Genomic DNA, 15,073 nt, shown 5'->3' with positions numbered 1-15,073 from the left:
AAAAGAAAGAGGGTCTCACATACCTGGAGGAGATAGCATCTACTAAACTAGCGAACACCTAAAATCAGCAGAGGAGCAACCCCGCCTAAAATGGCATACACTACGCATGGTCAATGCTAATTCTCACTGGGAGCTGGTAGAAAGTCAATAACTTGCAGATATATAGCACTTTTAATGTCCCAATGTGCTTCATAGGATTTGTCAATCGGAAATTTTACACCAAGCCATGCAAGGAGATATTAGGAGAGGCGTCCAAAGGATTGGTCAAAAAGGTAGATAATTAAGGAGCATCTCAAAAGGTGGAGAGGGTATGTCAAAGGTTAGGGCCATGGCAGCTGAGGTCAAGGCCGCCACTGCCAAAACAATTAAAAATCAGGAATGTGCAAGGGGTGAAGGAGCTTACAGAGATAAGATAGGAGCAAAACTATGAAGAATTGGAAAACAAGGATGAGAAGTTTAAAACTGGCTGCCTCATGGTGCCGAGGACCCAGGTTCGATCCCGGCCCTGGGTCACTGTCCGCTTTTGCACATTCTCCCCGTGTTTGCATAGATCTCACCCCTACAAAACCAAAAATGTGCAGAGTAGGTGGACTGGCCACGCTAAATTGCCCCTTAATTGGAAAAAAAGAATTGTGTACTCTAAATTATTTTTTTGGACTTTGAGCTCAACTTATACTAGCGCTCCACAGCAGTTCTGCAATAATAGAGGCACTAGACTGAGCCAAGAGTCAGACACACATTAAAGATCTCTCGGTGCCCTTGGTCCTGAAACATCCTGAAACCTGCCAGTGTGTTCCAGCCAGAGGACTCCACACCTTCAGTGGAAGTGGATACAAGGAGCCCACATTGACTCTTGCATGAAAATTGGGCCTAATCAACACTTGGGTCCTGCAGGTTTCTTGGTTTATTCCTCCAGGACAGTTCAAATTTTGGTAATCAGCAATTAGAATTAAAAATTGTACTCAAAATCCAGACTTTTAAACACAAGCTGGATTTAATAGCACAGCAGTCAAGCCTTATTTTTCACACTTTGATCAAAGTAATCCGCTCAACCTCCAAAACATGCCCAGTCAACCCCAATCACCAATAAAAATCCCTACACAAGAGCAGGCACTGGGGGTGATAGCCACTTGCATTAATGCAGGCCCCATACCCCATGCCAAAACAGGTGAGGTCAACAGACAAACAGGCTCCTAGGAGTCATTTACCTGTTGCTCCGCAGTCACAGCATACTTCATTTCCTGGCATACTTTTGACCTCAGCAATGATCGATTTGGTCAGTTCCTGGACCGTGTCATTGTTGCCATTGCTGATGTCTCCTTTGAAGGCGTTGTTGAGTGCCTCCTCTTTGCTGTTTTGCAACACAGAAACCCATCTGAAAGCACAAGAACAAATGTGCTGGCTATGAATATTTCAGACTGGCTCAGCCTCTGCAAATACCACAACAAGCCACGCCTGTGAGCACAGTTTTACTGAATATAGTTCAGTGCCAATCGAAACTGGGTGCCAGCAAGCTACTAAATAGATCTGTATACAGCTGTGACCTCAATGAAGGTGCATGCTTACAGGCAAGAAACAAGAAGAACTTCTGTATGTGACATATTATGTTACTGGTGCCAGATGTGGCTCACGTGGGTAGCACTCTTAACTGAGTCAGAAGGCTGTGGGTCATTGGCAGGGCCAGCACTTATTGCCTATTGACCTTGAAGGTGGTGGTGAACCGCTAGTCCTTGTGGTGCTAGTGCACCCACAGTACTGTTAGGTAGGCAGTTCTTGGGATTTTGACCTCGTGATGATGAAGAAACAATAATACATTTCCAAGTCAGGGTGGGGTGTGACTTGGAGGGGAGTTTGGAGGGATGGTGCTCCTAATTGTCTGTTAACCTTATTCTTGAGGTGGCACGATGGCACAGTGGTTAGCACTGTTGCCTCACAGCACCAGGGACTTACATTCTATTTCCGCCTTGGGTGACCGTTTGTTTGGAATTTGCACTTTCTCCCCATGTCTGCGTGGGGTTTCTCCAGGTGCTCCAGTTTCCTCCCACAGTCCAAAGATGTGCAGGTTAGATAAGGCTACGGAAAAAAGGCGGGTTGTGGGCCTAGGTAGGGTGTTCTTTCAGAGGGTCGGTACAGACTAGATGAGGTGAATGGTCTCCTCCTGCACTATAGGGATTCTGTGATTCTAAGTGGTATAGGTTGCATATTTGAAAGGTGCTGTCAGAGGAACCATGGTGAGTTACTGCAGTGCATCTTGTAGATGGTGCACAAAGCTACCACTGTATGCTGGTGGTGGAGGGAGTGAATGCTTAATGAGGTGGGTTTCTTGTCAATCAAGCAGGTTGCCTGGATGGAGTTAGATAAGGCAGGAGGAGGTTTTTGTTAAGCACAAACACCAGCAAGGCATTTTTGTGCTGAATGGACCGGTTCTGTGCAGTAAGTACTTTGTAGCTTCATAAGAAATGTCCCAGCTTCTTGCTGCATAAAGCCCGAAAATGTGGCTATTGGCTCGATTCGAACATAAAGCATCATTCAATGTTGGGGTTCTGCCAAGTCTACTCAGTGGCAGCAAATGGAAACGCACCATGTTAACAATGGCTGCCTTTGAGCCCTTTTCCTCCTACTCTCTGATGTAGCAATACACCAGACAATAGATACCCAATAGGTACCCAGTGTACCTATTGTCATACAAAAGCCACCCTTTTACTCACGCTTGACATTCTTGCTCGTCCTCAGCTTGGAAGTGGTAGGTTCGATTATCTGTACAAAAATAAACACAATATCAAGGGTTAAAGTACAGCGGAACAGCTTCAGTCCAAAACTCTACAAATCTGAGCACCAAACCACAATGTGCGAGAGTTTGCCGCACTGTCTTTCAGATGAGATATTCTCCCACCCTCTCAGGTGCATGCAAAAGATTGTATGCGTGCGATCTACCGGCTGCGTTATCCCCGAAAGGCAGTTCAACATGGCCGGTAGATGCCGAGAATCCATCTGGAATCTACCCGGCTTTCCACGCCTCACAAGGTCTAACACGATCTTGCAAACATTGTGATGTAAATCCCGCCCATTGTGGGCGGATCACTTTTTCTCAAAACTGCATATTAGAGTCAGACAGATAGTCCATGATCTCCCATGATCTAGCCAAGGCATTGGGATATAACCTCAGGCAAATAATTGGGGACCAGATGCAACGGCACCTGTGGGGGTCTCCCATGGGATTGGAGGCCCCCAGGTTCTGGGCAAGGTGGCACACTAGTACTGTTGGTACCAGCCAGCGCTGTCAGCCTGGCAGTGCCCCTGTCAGCTGGCAATATGACCTGGGCACCTTACCTTGGCAGTGCCAGGCTGGCAGTGCCAAGGTGCCAAGCTGGCTTTTTTTCTCACAGCGGGGATTGGGCCCAGGGATGCCCTGTGCAGGTGAGTTGGAGTTTGGGGTTCGAGAGGTTGGGACACAATTTTTAAATGGCGTCCTGATCTCCTCCTGCACTGAGGAGTGGCAGAAAGCGGAGCTCCTCAGTGAAGGAAATGGGACTAAGCCTGGTTAAGTGGATTGGCCATTCTAAATTGCCCGTAGTGTAAGGTTAATGGGGGGATTGTTGGGATACGGGTTACGTGGGTTTAAGTAGGGTGATCGTTGCTCGGCACAACATCGAGGGCCGAAGGGCCTGTTCTGTGCTGTACTGTTCTATGTTCTATGTTCTATGGTGGTGTCGGGGAGTTCCCCACTGAGGGCCCAAATCTACCCAAATGGGAGCAGTGTCTTGTTCAATAGTGTGGGGTTTCTTGGTGCTCCCAGTGCTGGGTAACACCCGGCTAAACGCACTCATTATGGTTCTCTGTTCCTGTTTGGGTAGATCGCACCCTATAAGACTATTTGAACGGGAACAGGGGGAACTTTCCTTGGTGTCTTTGGCCAATATTTATTCCCCAACCAACTAAATAGTGATTTATCTCCTTGTTGTTTGTGGGAACTTGTTCTGCATTAATTGTCTGCTGCATTTCTTCATAAGTCAACACGTTAAAATGAATAAATTGCCTGTAAAGCTCACTGGCACATACCCAAGTCGTAAAGGGTGCTACACAAATGAAAGTTATTTCTTTACTGTGTTTCATGTGGTGCAGTAATCACACTTACGTGTTATAAGATCAAAGCATTTTCTTTCTTCAGGATTTGGTTTCACCTGACAGGTCAGCAGCTTGAGCATGGCTGGAGGCCTGTTGATCTGAAGAAGGAGTTACACAATAAAGTGTGAAATACAGAACAGGAACAAACAGCAATAACTTGAAACCAATCACAAAATGTTTATTTCAAATCTCTTCCATGGTTGAAGAAGCCAGTACTTCTTCCCAGGCATGTTGGTACGAGAATGTATTCCTTTGATTTTTCAACTTCAGCTGACTGAAAATGTAAATTCAACTGAGACGGAGAAAACTTACCAAAACTGCAAGGCCACATTCCAGGGTAGGGATGAGAAACAAACAAATCACCCTCAGGAGAGTATGAAGAGAGAGACATCAGGCATGATTTAGTGGCTTTGTCGCACCCGACTTGGTGACATGACAAGGCCGTTGAATCTCACAAGAGGCCTTGCACAAGATTCGTGATGCTCAAAACGTCTCGAGAAGTTTAATGGATTTTCACCAGATTTCGCGATCTGGATCTCGCCCTCGCATGGTGATATCCAAATTAGCATGATGGGTCACTTAAATATGTCCGTGCCATATTCTGGCATCCAGGTACTTTGGCACTGCCACCTGGACGTGCCACCTGGCACCCCAGCACTGCCAGGGTGCCAGGCTGGTAGTTACAAGGTGCCCGAGTGCCAGGTTGCTCGTGTTAAGGATCAATTCCAGGGGCGCCTTGCCTTAAGAGGTGGGGTGGGAGGGGGGGCTCGAGAAACCTGTAACGGGTAAGTTGGGTGCAGTCGGGGGGGTCTGGAGGCCCCAGTGGGGTAGCTGAGGGGAGTCAAAAGATCGGGTGGCATTTAAAAATGGCACCCCAATCTGCGTACCATCTTCCTACACTGGTGAGCTGAGCTGGTCAATGCAGAAAATTATGCAAATGCAGCCTTGGCGGGGAATACTCCGCAAGGCCAGACCAAACGACAAAGTGACATTAAATAGCCGGGTCTTTCTCAGCCCTGCAGGCGCTGAGAAAAACTCCACTAAACGCCCCTAAAAGTGGACTTTGTTACTGTCCCGTTAAAATCGTGCCCACGTCTGCATCCAGACTCCCATCAAGCCTCGTAACTGGATAAGGAAGAGACATTAAAAATGCAAAGTATTGGATACTGAAACTGTAGTGATCCTCGCCTGAGTGTGTACAGAAGGGGCTGATGGGAAATGGAAGTACCACCAGGGGGCAGCACGGGGACATACAAGAGTGACGCCGAAGGCCCGCCCTCGCTCACTTTGGCTAGAGAAGCAGGGGAGCAGGGCAGGACGGAAGTTGAGCTCAGGGCTGCAAGTGATTAGGCCGAGTTGCCGAGCATAGAAAAGCAGTATCTTTACAAGTGCCCACCACGAGGCAGATGTGAAAATGGTGACCTCTCCTCACAGGCCGTCTCTTCCGGTTGCCGGCCCGTCTGCGCATGCGCGCCATCCCGAAAGACGCGACCCCGGAAGTACTCGGTACGCGCATGCGCACTTCTCGCAATACTGGCCCTGGAATGAAAGTCGCACTGCGCATGCGCGAACGCAACATACGCATGACGTCTCATTACTGTGGCTCCGCCCATTTAAAAGGGCAATGTCCTGCACAAGGAAAAAGGTGCAGAAAGTGCTCAAAAATGAACCATTTTGCCTCCCAATGTCAGTCCGCAGCCAAATATTACTCAACAATGCAAAGGCATGGAAACTTTAAAGTACACACAGTTGATGTAATGGACACTCCGGCACCCGAAGACAATTTCTCCGACCACGAAGAATTCCACTCCTGGGAGAGCACGTACGGCATTGGAATTATAAACGCCACAGCGGAACCACAGGAGCTGACAACAAAACCTCGACACGTGCATGCCATCGACTCCGCAAGCGAATTAAGTGCTCCGGTGCAAGTCAATGACTTCCCCATCACGTTCAAGCTGGACACGGGAGCGTCCGCAAACTTGATGACGAGCAAAGATCGCGCATCCGTCCCAGAGACGCACGTGATGTTACCTGCTGCATGCAAGTTAACTGATTACAACGGAAAGCAGATCACCTCAAAAGGGATCCTGCCACCTACAAGTTGCCAACAAAACAGTTACAACAGGACTACGATTTGAAATTGTAGATGACAAAAGATCCTCACTGCTAGGTGCTCAAGCCTGCAAGGATTTGCGGCTAATTCAAAGGATCTTCATGCACGCGGCTGACTCATCACGCATTGCCGATGACATACAGCTGCTACTCAGCGAGTACCCCGACGTCTTCTCTGGCATGGGTACGCTACCCTACAAATACAAAATCCTGCTCAAAGAGGATGCCATACCGGTCGTTCATGCCCCACGGAGGGTGCCGGCTCCATTGCGGGACAAGCTAAAAGCTGAACTTCAACGTCTCCAATCTCAAGACATTATCTCACGAGTCACACAGCCGACTGACTGGGTCAGCTCGCTGGTGTGTGTTAAGAAGCCGTCTGGTGAACTCAGGATCTGTTTAGATCCCAAAGACTTGAACAAGAACATTCGCAGGGAACACTATCCTATCCCCAAGCGAGAGGAGATAACGAGCGAAATGGCACAAGCTCGCATCTTCACCAAGCTTGATGCCTCACAGGGCTTCTGGCAAATGCAGCTCGATGAGTCCAGCCGCCTGCTGTGCACCTTCAACACGCCGTTTCGAAGGTACTGTTATAATCGGATGCCCTTTGGCATTATATCTGCATCCGAAATATTTCACAGAATAATGGAGCAGATGATAGAAGGCATTGAAGGCGTCCGTGTCTATGTGGATGACATCATAATATGGTCAACGACAGAGGAAGACCACATTGCGAGGTTGAAGCAAGTCTTCCAAAGGATCCACCACTTTGGACTGAAGCTCAACCGGGCCAAGTGCACCTTTGCACGGTCCTCTCTGACCTTCCTGGGTGACACAATATCAGAGCACGGGGTGAAGCCGGACGCTGAGAAGATCGCTGCAATTCAGAGCATGCAGAGACCACATGACAAGAAAGCGGTGCTAAGATTCCTGGGATTCATCAACTTCCTCGGCAAATTCATACCGAACCTAGCAGCACGGACGACGGCGTTAAGGAAAGTGACAAGGAAGGACACGGAGTTGCCTGGACCCAACATCACCAAGATGAATGGGATGATCTGAGACACCAATTGAGGGCAGCTCCAACGCTCGCATTTTTTGACCCGGCAAAACCTACAAAGATCTCCACCGACGCCAGTCAACATGGAATTGGTGCTGTGCTACTGCAACAGAATGACCAGTCGGACTGGGTCCCAGTGGCTTCCGCTTCACGAGCGATGACCGCCACAGAATGCAGGTACGCACAGATAGAAGGAGTGCCTAGGGCTGATCACAGGCGTGACCAAATTCCACCACTATGTGTACGGTCTCCCCACGTTTCTCGTGGAAACTGATCATAGGCCGCTGGTAAACATCATCGACAAAGATCTAAATGATATGACACTGCGCCTACAACGCATGATGATGAAGTTGCAGAGGTACGACTTCACGCTGGTCTACACCCCTGGCAAGGACCTTGTAATAGCTGACACATTATCACGAGCCATGGACGCTGACAACCCGCCACTGGCTTCCATCAATGATGTGGAAGCTCATGCACAGTGGTGCAAGGAGACACTCCCAGCAACGGACGAGAGGCTGCAGTAAATTCGTCAGGCGACACAGGAGGATGCCACCCTCCTTCAAGTCATACACAACCTTCAGCATGGCTGGCCAAATGGGCGGTGCCCACAGTTCCAAAACGTCAGGACTGAACTGTCCGTGGTGGATGGCATAATACTGCGGAATGACAGAATCGTCATCTCACTGGCGCTCCGGGCGGACATGCTCCGCAGGATTCACGAGGGGCACCTTGGTGCCGAAAAGTGCTAAGGGAGAGCACGACAATCCATTTACTGGCCAGGGATAAACGAGGACATAACGAACATGGTGCTCACCTGTGACACGTGTCAAAGACATCAACCGGCACAATGCAAAGAGCCACTACAGCAGCACGAGATGGCCACGTCACCGTGGGACAAAGTTGGCATTGACTTGTTCCACGCCATGGGCCGCAACTATGTTCTGCTCATCGACTACTACTCCAACTTTCCAGAAGTACTGAAACTCCCGGATCTCACAGCGGCATCAGTCATCAAGGCCTGCAAAGAAACCTTCTCCAGGCATGGCATCCCACAGACGGTCATGTCCGACCATGGTCCTTGCTTTGCCAGCTGGGACTGGATGGACTTCGCCAAGCACTACAACTTCAAGCATGTAACGTCGAGTCCACACTTTCCGCAATCGAATGCAGGGTGGAGAAAGGTGTCCACATAATCAAACAACTCATCAGCAAGGCTGTGGACTCAAAGTCCGACATACACTCGGCCCTCTTGTCATACCGTTCGTCACCTTTGAGCTCTGGACTATCACCGGCTCAAATGCTCTTCAACAGAGATGTGCGGACAACATTACTGGCACTACAATTCACCAATCCCGATCACTCGCCTGTCCTGGATAAGATGCGTCACCAACGTCAAGTGCAAAAGCAGCACTATGACCAGCAGGCAAAAGTACTGCATCCATTGGCAATCAACGATACGGTGAGGTTGCGACACCCGGCTGGGGGCTGGTCTAAAATGGCGACGGTTCTCCGCCAAATATCGGCACGATCCTACGTTGTGCAGTCTGACGATGGAACACTGTTTCGACGAAATCACCGAGACCTTCTAAAAGTCACACCTCATCGACAGGTATTTCCAACACTAGATCTGCAGGACGCTGTCATGCAACATCCTGGAACTCCAGCAGCAGGTGTCCAAATGGACATAAAAGACTCTGGATCTCCTTGCCCACTCAGGAGGTCTATCCGGATCAGACGTGCACCCAACAATGTAGCCACTGTAGCCACCTAAAATGGACACTGAACTAAACAAAATGGAGAATCGCTAAGACTGCAGGGAAAAACAGTTTAGCCAAGGCAGCAGCCTGCAAACACTCATTAGCATTTTGTAAGCAGCAAAACTAGTTTCTGGCCAGGTGGAAGATCTCAAACCAAAGGTGATAATGGCAGAACGTTTTACATACTAATGAGGCAGTCCAGATCTAGGCACACACAATGGCAACATTTGGGTTTGAATAAGATACTTTAAGTGGATGTCCAGACAGAGCGGCACCAGAAGTATCCACTATAGAAACCGCCCCCGCCATCAAGAGAGACCCTCACATTGGAGGAATTCATAAGATATCGATTGGGAGCGATCCAATCGATACCTGAAGGTAAAGCCCGCCCAGGAAAAGGCAAGGACATTGGGGACCCCTATAAAGGTAGACCCCCACACATGGTCCTGTCTGTTGTTTCGTGCTCCGGCTTTGACCAAGAACTTCGAATTGTATCCTGACTCCAGCCGTTGAGCACCAGCCGCCGAACCATAAGTGCCAATACGACGCTCGCTACGCGAACCAAGCCCACTAGACCCCCAGTGACCAGCACGCTTTCTGAAGGTTGCAGACCAAGACCGGGACGAAGGCCTCGCTCCCTGACCTTGCCTGTTCCTGTTTAGTTAAGTATTCTGATTGCTTAGTTTAGTCATAGCTTAGTCCCTTAGCGTGTGCATGCGTATTTATTATAATTGTATAATAAATATTGATCGTTTGGAACTTACTAATCGGTGTATCGTTTTATTACTTTGAACCTGACCTTGGAATATTTGTGAGGTGTCTATACGGCATCTGGCGACTCCTGAGCTGAAAAATACATACACAGAGCCTAGTAGTGTTAAGCACACGGCCTTTAACGGAGGCAAGTTAATACACTCCAATAAACGCGTTTTACACCCATAGCAAAACGTGCAACATCACCGAGACCTTCTAAAAGTCACACCTCATCGACAGGTATTTCCAACACTAGATCTGCAGGACGCTGTCATGCAACATCCTGGAACTCCAGCAGCAGGTGTCCAAATGGACATAAAAGACTCTGGATCTCCTTGCCCACTCAGGAAGTCTATCCGGATCAGACGTGCACCCAACTGTCTGAACTTATGAACATGGACTGACAATATCATTGCTCTGCCTTGTCTTTGTATATAAACCTAACTGTTTGAATTTGTGTTTAGTTACAGCTCTGCAACTACAAAAAAAAGTGAAAAAGGGGGATGTAGTGATCCTCGCCTGAGTGTGTACAGAAGGGGCTGATGGGAAATGGAAGTACCACCAGGGGGCAGCACGGGGACATACAAGAGTGACGCCAAAGACCCGCCCTCGCTCACTTTGGCTAGAGAAGCAGGGGAGCAGGGCAGGACGGAGGTTGAGCTCAGGGCTGCAAGTGATTAGGCCTAGTTGCAGAGCATAGAAAAGCAGTATATTTACAAGTGCCATTCTGTAAGTAAAAGCTAACGAAGTAATTTATTGTGGAGCACAATAAACCATCCTTCAACTTCTGAACGACTTCTAGCATTCTTTTAAGAAACATAACAGAAACAATGGCTGCGACCCAAAACGTCTTGGAAATACATCAACAGGAATTCTCCAGCCGTTGCGATTCATTTTTCCCGCTTTTCACGTTTCCCAGCGGCGTGGGGTGGTTTCAAGGGGAAATCCCATTGGCAAGCGACAGGAAGACAGGATCCCACTGCCGCGAAAAGTGCAGCTGGAGAATCCAACCCATAAGGGGTTAAATATGTCAAAGTGCTGTCCTGCCCCCATCAAGACAGCTCAACAAATCAACACAATGGGTAAATGCCACAAGGCAGTGGATTGAACCATGTCCGAGTGGCCTACGCTTTGACAATAAATCTCCACATATTATCCTACCATCAATTCTATCACAGCCATTCCTATTCTGACTTCATTCAACGTGTACACACATATCCCACTGTGGGATTCCTCAGTATTAATAATGCATTGGGGCACTGGCAGACTTGTTTTCCCCTTTAATGTAGGAGTGATGCAGAAGCATGTAGCAATCCCAACACTCCCACTCAGTGTATCAAACCTGGAGCATTCTCGATGTGGGTGACTCAGCTAACCACTGAAAAAGGATGTCTTGCAATAAATATCTTGGGAGAGCAGCACAAGTCATTACTTCTGAAATTTTGTATAACAGAGGCACAAAAAAAAACTTAGACTATCATTGATTTAAATTTATGTAGGAACCCTTTTGCGTCAAGTTTTAAGGGAGGATTCTCATTGAACATTTAATGCCTGTGTCAATAGCAAAATCTAAAAGCAAAGCTTTCGGAAATCAGTGCTTTATTTACTGCAACATCTGATGTTATACGGTTTACTGATGTTACTGTTTACTTACAGTACTGTGCGATATTGTGAGGTAGCCATATTTAACTCCACACTTCCTCTTCTGCCACACTCTCCGGATCCTGAAATTTGAGAGAGAGAGAGCAGAATTTGTACCAGAAACAACAGTTTTACAACTGATGGGTCGTACGGCAGATATGATGGGGGAGCGGGCATCACAGCATTTCCACAGAGTTTTCATTTTTATCAAGTCAGGTCCAGAAATAATTACTATCACAGGATTGGCATCCAGAACTACTAGAGGAGATGCAAATGGCATGAACAAAATTGCCCAGATTCATCCAGGAATACAATTCATAAATGGTGAAAGGTTTCCTATACTAGAGTACAGCTTTTAGAAATTGAGAAATCAGGTGGAATTGTTTCCTTTCAATGGGACAGGGAGGGTTGTGGAATATGTTAGGGTGCCGTATCTTCAATGACCATTCGAGTGGATTCAAGAGACAACTAGATATCTTTCTGGTGAAGGGTTTAAGAGACAATGCCGCAAAGATCATAGAACCCAGCAACACAGAAGCAGGCCATCCAGCTCACCGTGCCTGTTCAGTTCTATAAGGGCTGCTTAATTAGTCCCATTCCTTCCCCAAAGTCCTATAAAAATCCAATTCTCCTTTGAAAGTTAGTCTTGCATCTGCTTCCACCACCCTCTCAGGCAGTGCACTCTACGTCACCGGAACCTGCAGTCTTTAAAACAATAAGTTCTCCTCACCTCGTTCTGGCTCATTTGCCCAATTTTCTGAAATATGTATCCATTAGTTACTAAACCCCCCCCCCCCCCCCACCGTCTATGGAAATAGTTTCTCCTCATTTTTATCATTTAAGGGGCAATTTAGCGTGGCCAATCCACCTACGCTGCACATCATTTGGGTGTGGCCGAAACCCACGCAAACACAGGGAGAATGTGCAAACTCCACACGGACAGTGACCCAGAGCCTGGATCGAACCTGGGACCTCGGTGCCGTGAGGCAGCAGAGCTAACCACTGCACCACCGTCCTGCCAGTTGCTCCTTATTTAAACACATCACGATATCAAGAATCTCAACCAGATCTCCCTTTAACCTTTTCTGTTCAAAGGAGAGCAGTCCCAGCTTAGTGGGTAGATTGTGGTGGTAAAAAAAAACAAGTTTTTTTCAGGCCGAGGACCTGGTGCTCTCGGAGTCTCTTCCCAATTCTTACCCGTCGCTCTTCTTGTTTAGGAAGCCGGATTTTTCAGTACCGTACAGACGGTTTCCTGGAAGTGGGTGTATGCTGTAGCCAGAATTTTTCCTGTTCAAACATTCCTGTAAAAAAAGGCAGAAACAGAAATTTTAAAGTCGAACATTGAAAATGGAACTGAGCAGCAAGCCCACTTCACATCAAGTAGCATTACGAGCCCACCAACAGATTTATAGAGGGAACCACTATTAAACACAACCCATTCAAACTTAAGAATTAGCATGAATGGGAACACTCATAAATATCAAACATTGCTATAAAATAAAATGATTCCATCTTTAAATCATTGGAGTAACATGGGGAGTACATATGGACAAGTTTATATGGACAGAGAGCTCTCAATGTACTTTGTTTCCTTGCATGTTTAATCAAAAGATAAATATGAATGGTGCAGCTATTCAGCCCATCCTATTCCTGCCACCCAGAAGGAATTAAAATTGCCACTAATCCCCTGCTACAATGGTCTGGATTCTCTGGTTCCCAGCTGCATGTTTCTCAGTAGCGTGCCGGGTTCTCTACTCCCATCTCTTGTCAATGGGATTTTCCATTGAACCACCCCACACCACCGGGAAACCCAATGGCGGAGGTGCGCTGCCGGTGGGAAAAGAGAACAGCGATGACCAGAGAATTTCCGCCATTTTCTCCCAAATCTAACCATTAATGTTCCTTAACCAGCACCTCATCAACACACTGTCCTTGAACAGCAACACTCACAGATCCACACTCATAATCCTGGCTTGGAAATATATCGTCGTTCCGTCAATGTTGCTGGGTCAAACCCCTGGCATTCACTCCCTAACAGCACTGTGGGTGTACCTACACCTCAGGGACCGTGGTGTTTCAAGAATGAGGACCTCATCCTCCACAATAAGCACTCACTCCCTCCCTCCAGCTCATGGCTGTAGTGTATATCATCTACAAGATGCGCTGCAGCAACATGCCAACGGCACATTCAGAGTTTGCAACCAGGCTATAACTAACCTTTCCGTTACAGAAGCAGAGGGCTGGATTTTCCCCTATTGGTTTTGAACCCCACTAATCGAGCTCAGAAATCCACCTGTGCTTTTGCTCAAAATTGGCCAATTGATGATCAGAAGACAGGCTTGCCATCCAGTCAAGTTCTGTGAGTAGCCTCTTAAAGCTAGAGGGCATTAGGGGCCTTCCAAATTGAAAACAGCAGCTGGATGGCATTCAAGGTAATTGAGGGAGTGTATGTCGCAAAATGTAGGCACCCTCCCTCTTTTTTAATTATGAGATGTCATTTCAGCAGTGAGGCCACCACTGTGGGTGAGGAGAAACCCCTTCACAGGGTGACCTGTGGCTGCTGCTGAGTCCCTGATGACAGAGAGGGCCTCTAATCTCACCCGGTGAGTTTACCCTTCCTCCATTCTGCTACTGGGAGACAACCGCGAGGCAAATGAACTATTTCCCAATGCCTGCTGGTACCTATCAGCCCATTGGAATATACAAGTGGCTAGGGGAGGAGGGAGGCGAGCGGGTGGTGAAGATCAAGGAGAAATGGGAAGCGGAGTTGGGAATGGAGATCAATTGGGGAGTATGGAGTGAGGCACTGCGAAGGGTAAACGGGACCTCCTCTTGTGCAAGGATGAGCCTGATACAGTTTAAGGTGGTACACAGGGTGCATATGACCCGGGCAAGAATGAGTGTGTTCTTTCAGGGGGTAGCAGATGAGTGTGAGAGGTATGGACGGGGGTCAGCAAATCATGCGCACATGTTTTGGGGTTGTGAAAAATTGGGAAGATTCGGGGCGGGAGTGTTCGTGTTCTTAGCCAGGATAGTGGAGGAGGGAGTGGACCAGCACCCTTTGGTGGCGATATTTGGGGTTTCAGAGAAGCCGGAGCTCATGGAGAGGAGGAAGGCCGATGTTATGGCCTTCGCCTCTCTGATTGCACGGCGACGAATTTTGCTGGAATGGCGGTCGGCATTGTCACCAGGGTTAGCAGCATGGTTGGGTGATGTGTACGACTTCCTGCGGTTACAGAAGATAAAGTATGAGTTAAGGGGCTCAGCGGGGGAGTTTGAGAAAAGGTGGGGGCTGCTTGTGACTGTGTTTGAGGAGCTGTTCGTCGCGGGGGGGGGGGGGGGGGAGTGATGGGGGAGGCGAGTGATGAGGGGAGGGGGAGGGGAGTGATGAGGGGAGGGGGGGAGGAGAGTGATGAGGGGAGGGGGGGAGGGGAGTGATGAGGGGATGGGGGAGGGGAGTGATGGGGGGGCGGGGGGGGGGGGGGGATCTGTACAAACTGTATAGTTGATTGTTGGGAAGAATGTTTCCCAGGGTGTTTATTTGCTGTAACCAACTTTGATACAAGTTTGAATAAAATGCGTTTTTTTTAAAATCAGCCCATTGGAAAATCCCAAA

General features: G+C 48.1%; 1 protein-coding gene across 3 annotated transcripts in view; it reads right to left on the bottom strand.

Moving 5' to 3' along the window:
• The window catches only part of LOC119966780 (arf-GAP with SH3 domain, ANK repeat and PH domain-containing protein 2-like), a 173,167-nt gene that overhangs the window by 62,841 nt on the left and 95,253 nt on the right, over positions 1-15,073 (bottom strand). For all 3 annotated transcript variants that reach the window (XM_038798766.1, XM_038798770.1, XM_038798761.1), the window contains exons 10-14: positions 12,655-12,758; positions 11,471-11,540; positions 4,136-4,223; positions 2,709-2,757; positions 1,209-1,375 (exon numbers count right to left, since the gene is read on the bottom strand). In XM_038798766.1, the coding sequence (XP_038654694.1) occupies positions 1,209-1,375; positions 2,709-2,757; positions 4,136-4,223; positions 11,471-11,540; positions 12,655-12,758 (478 nt within the window). The remainder of the gene's footprint in view (positions 1-1,208; positions 1,376-2,708; positions 2,758-4,135; positions 4,224-11,470; positions 11,541-12,654; positions 12,759-15,073) is intronic.

The sequence above is a fragment of the Scyliorhinus canicula genome, chromosome 1 (genome assembly GCF_902713615.1).
Source record: "Scyliorhinus canicula chromosome 1, sScyCan1.1, whole genome shotgun sequence".
NCBI classification, from domain to species: domain Eukaryota; kingdom Metazoa; phylum Chordata; class Chondrichthyes; order Carcharhiniformes; family Scyliorhinidae; genus Scyliorhinus; species Scyliorhinus canicula.
Note: the sequence above shows the minus strand (reverse complement) of the source record. Positions and strands in the feature narration are given on the sequence as shown.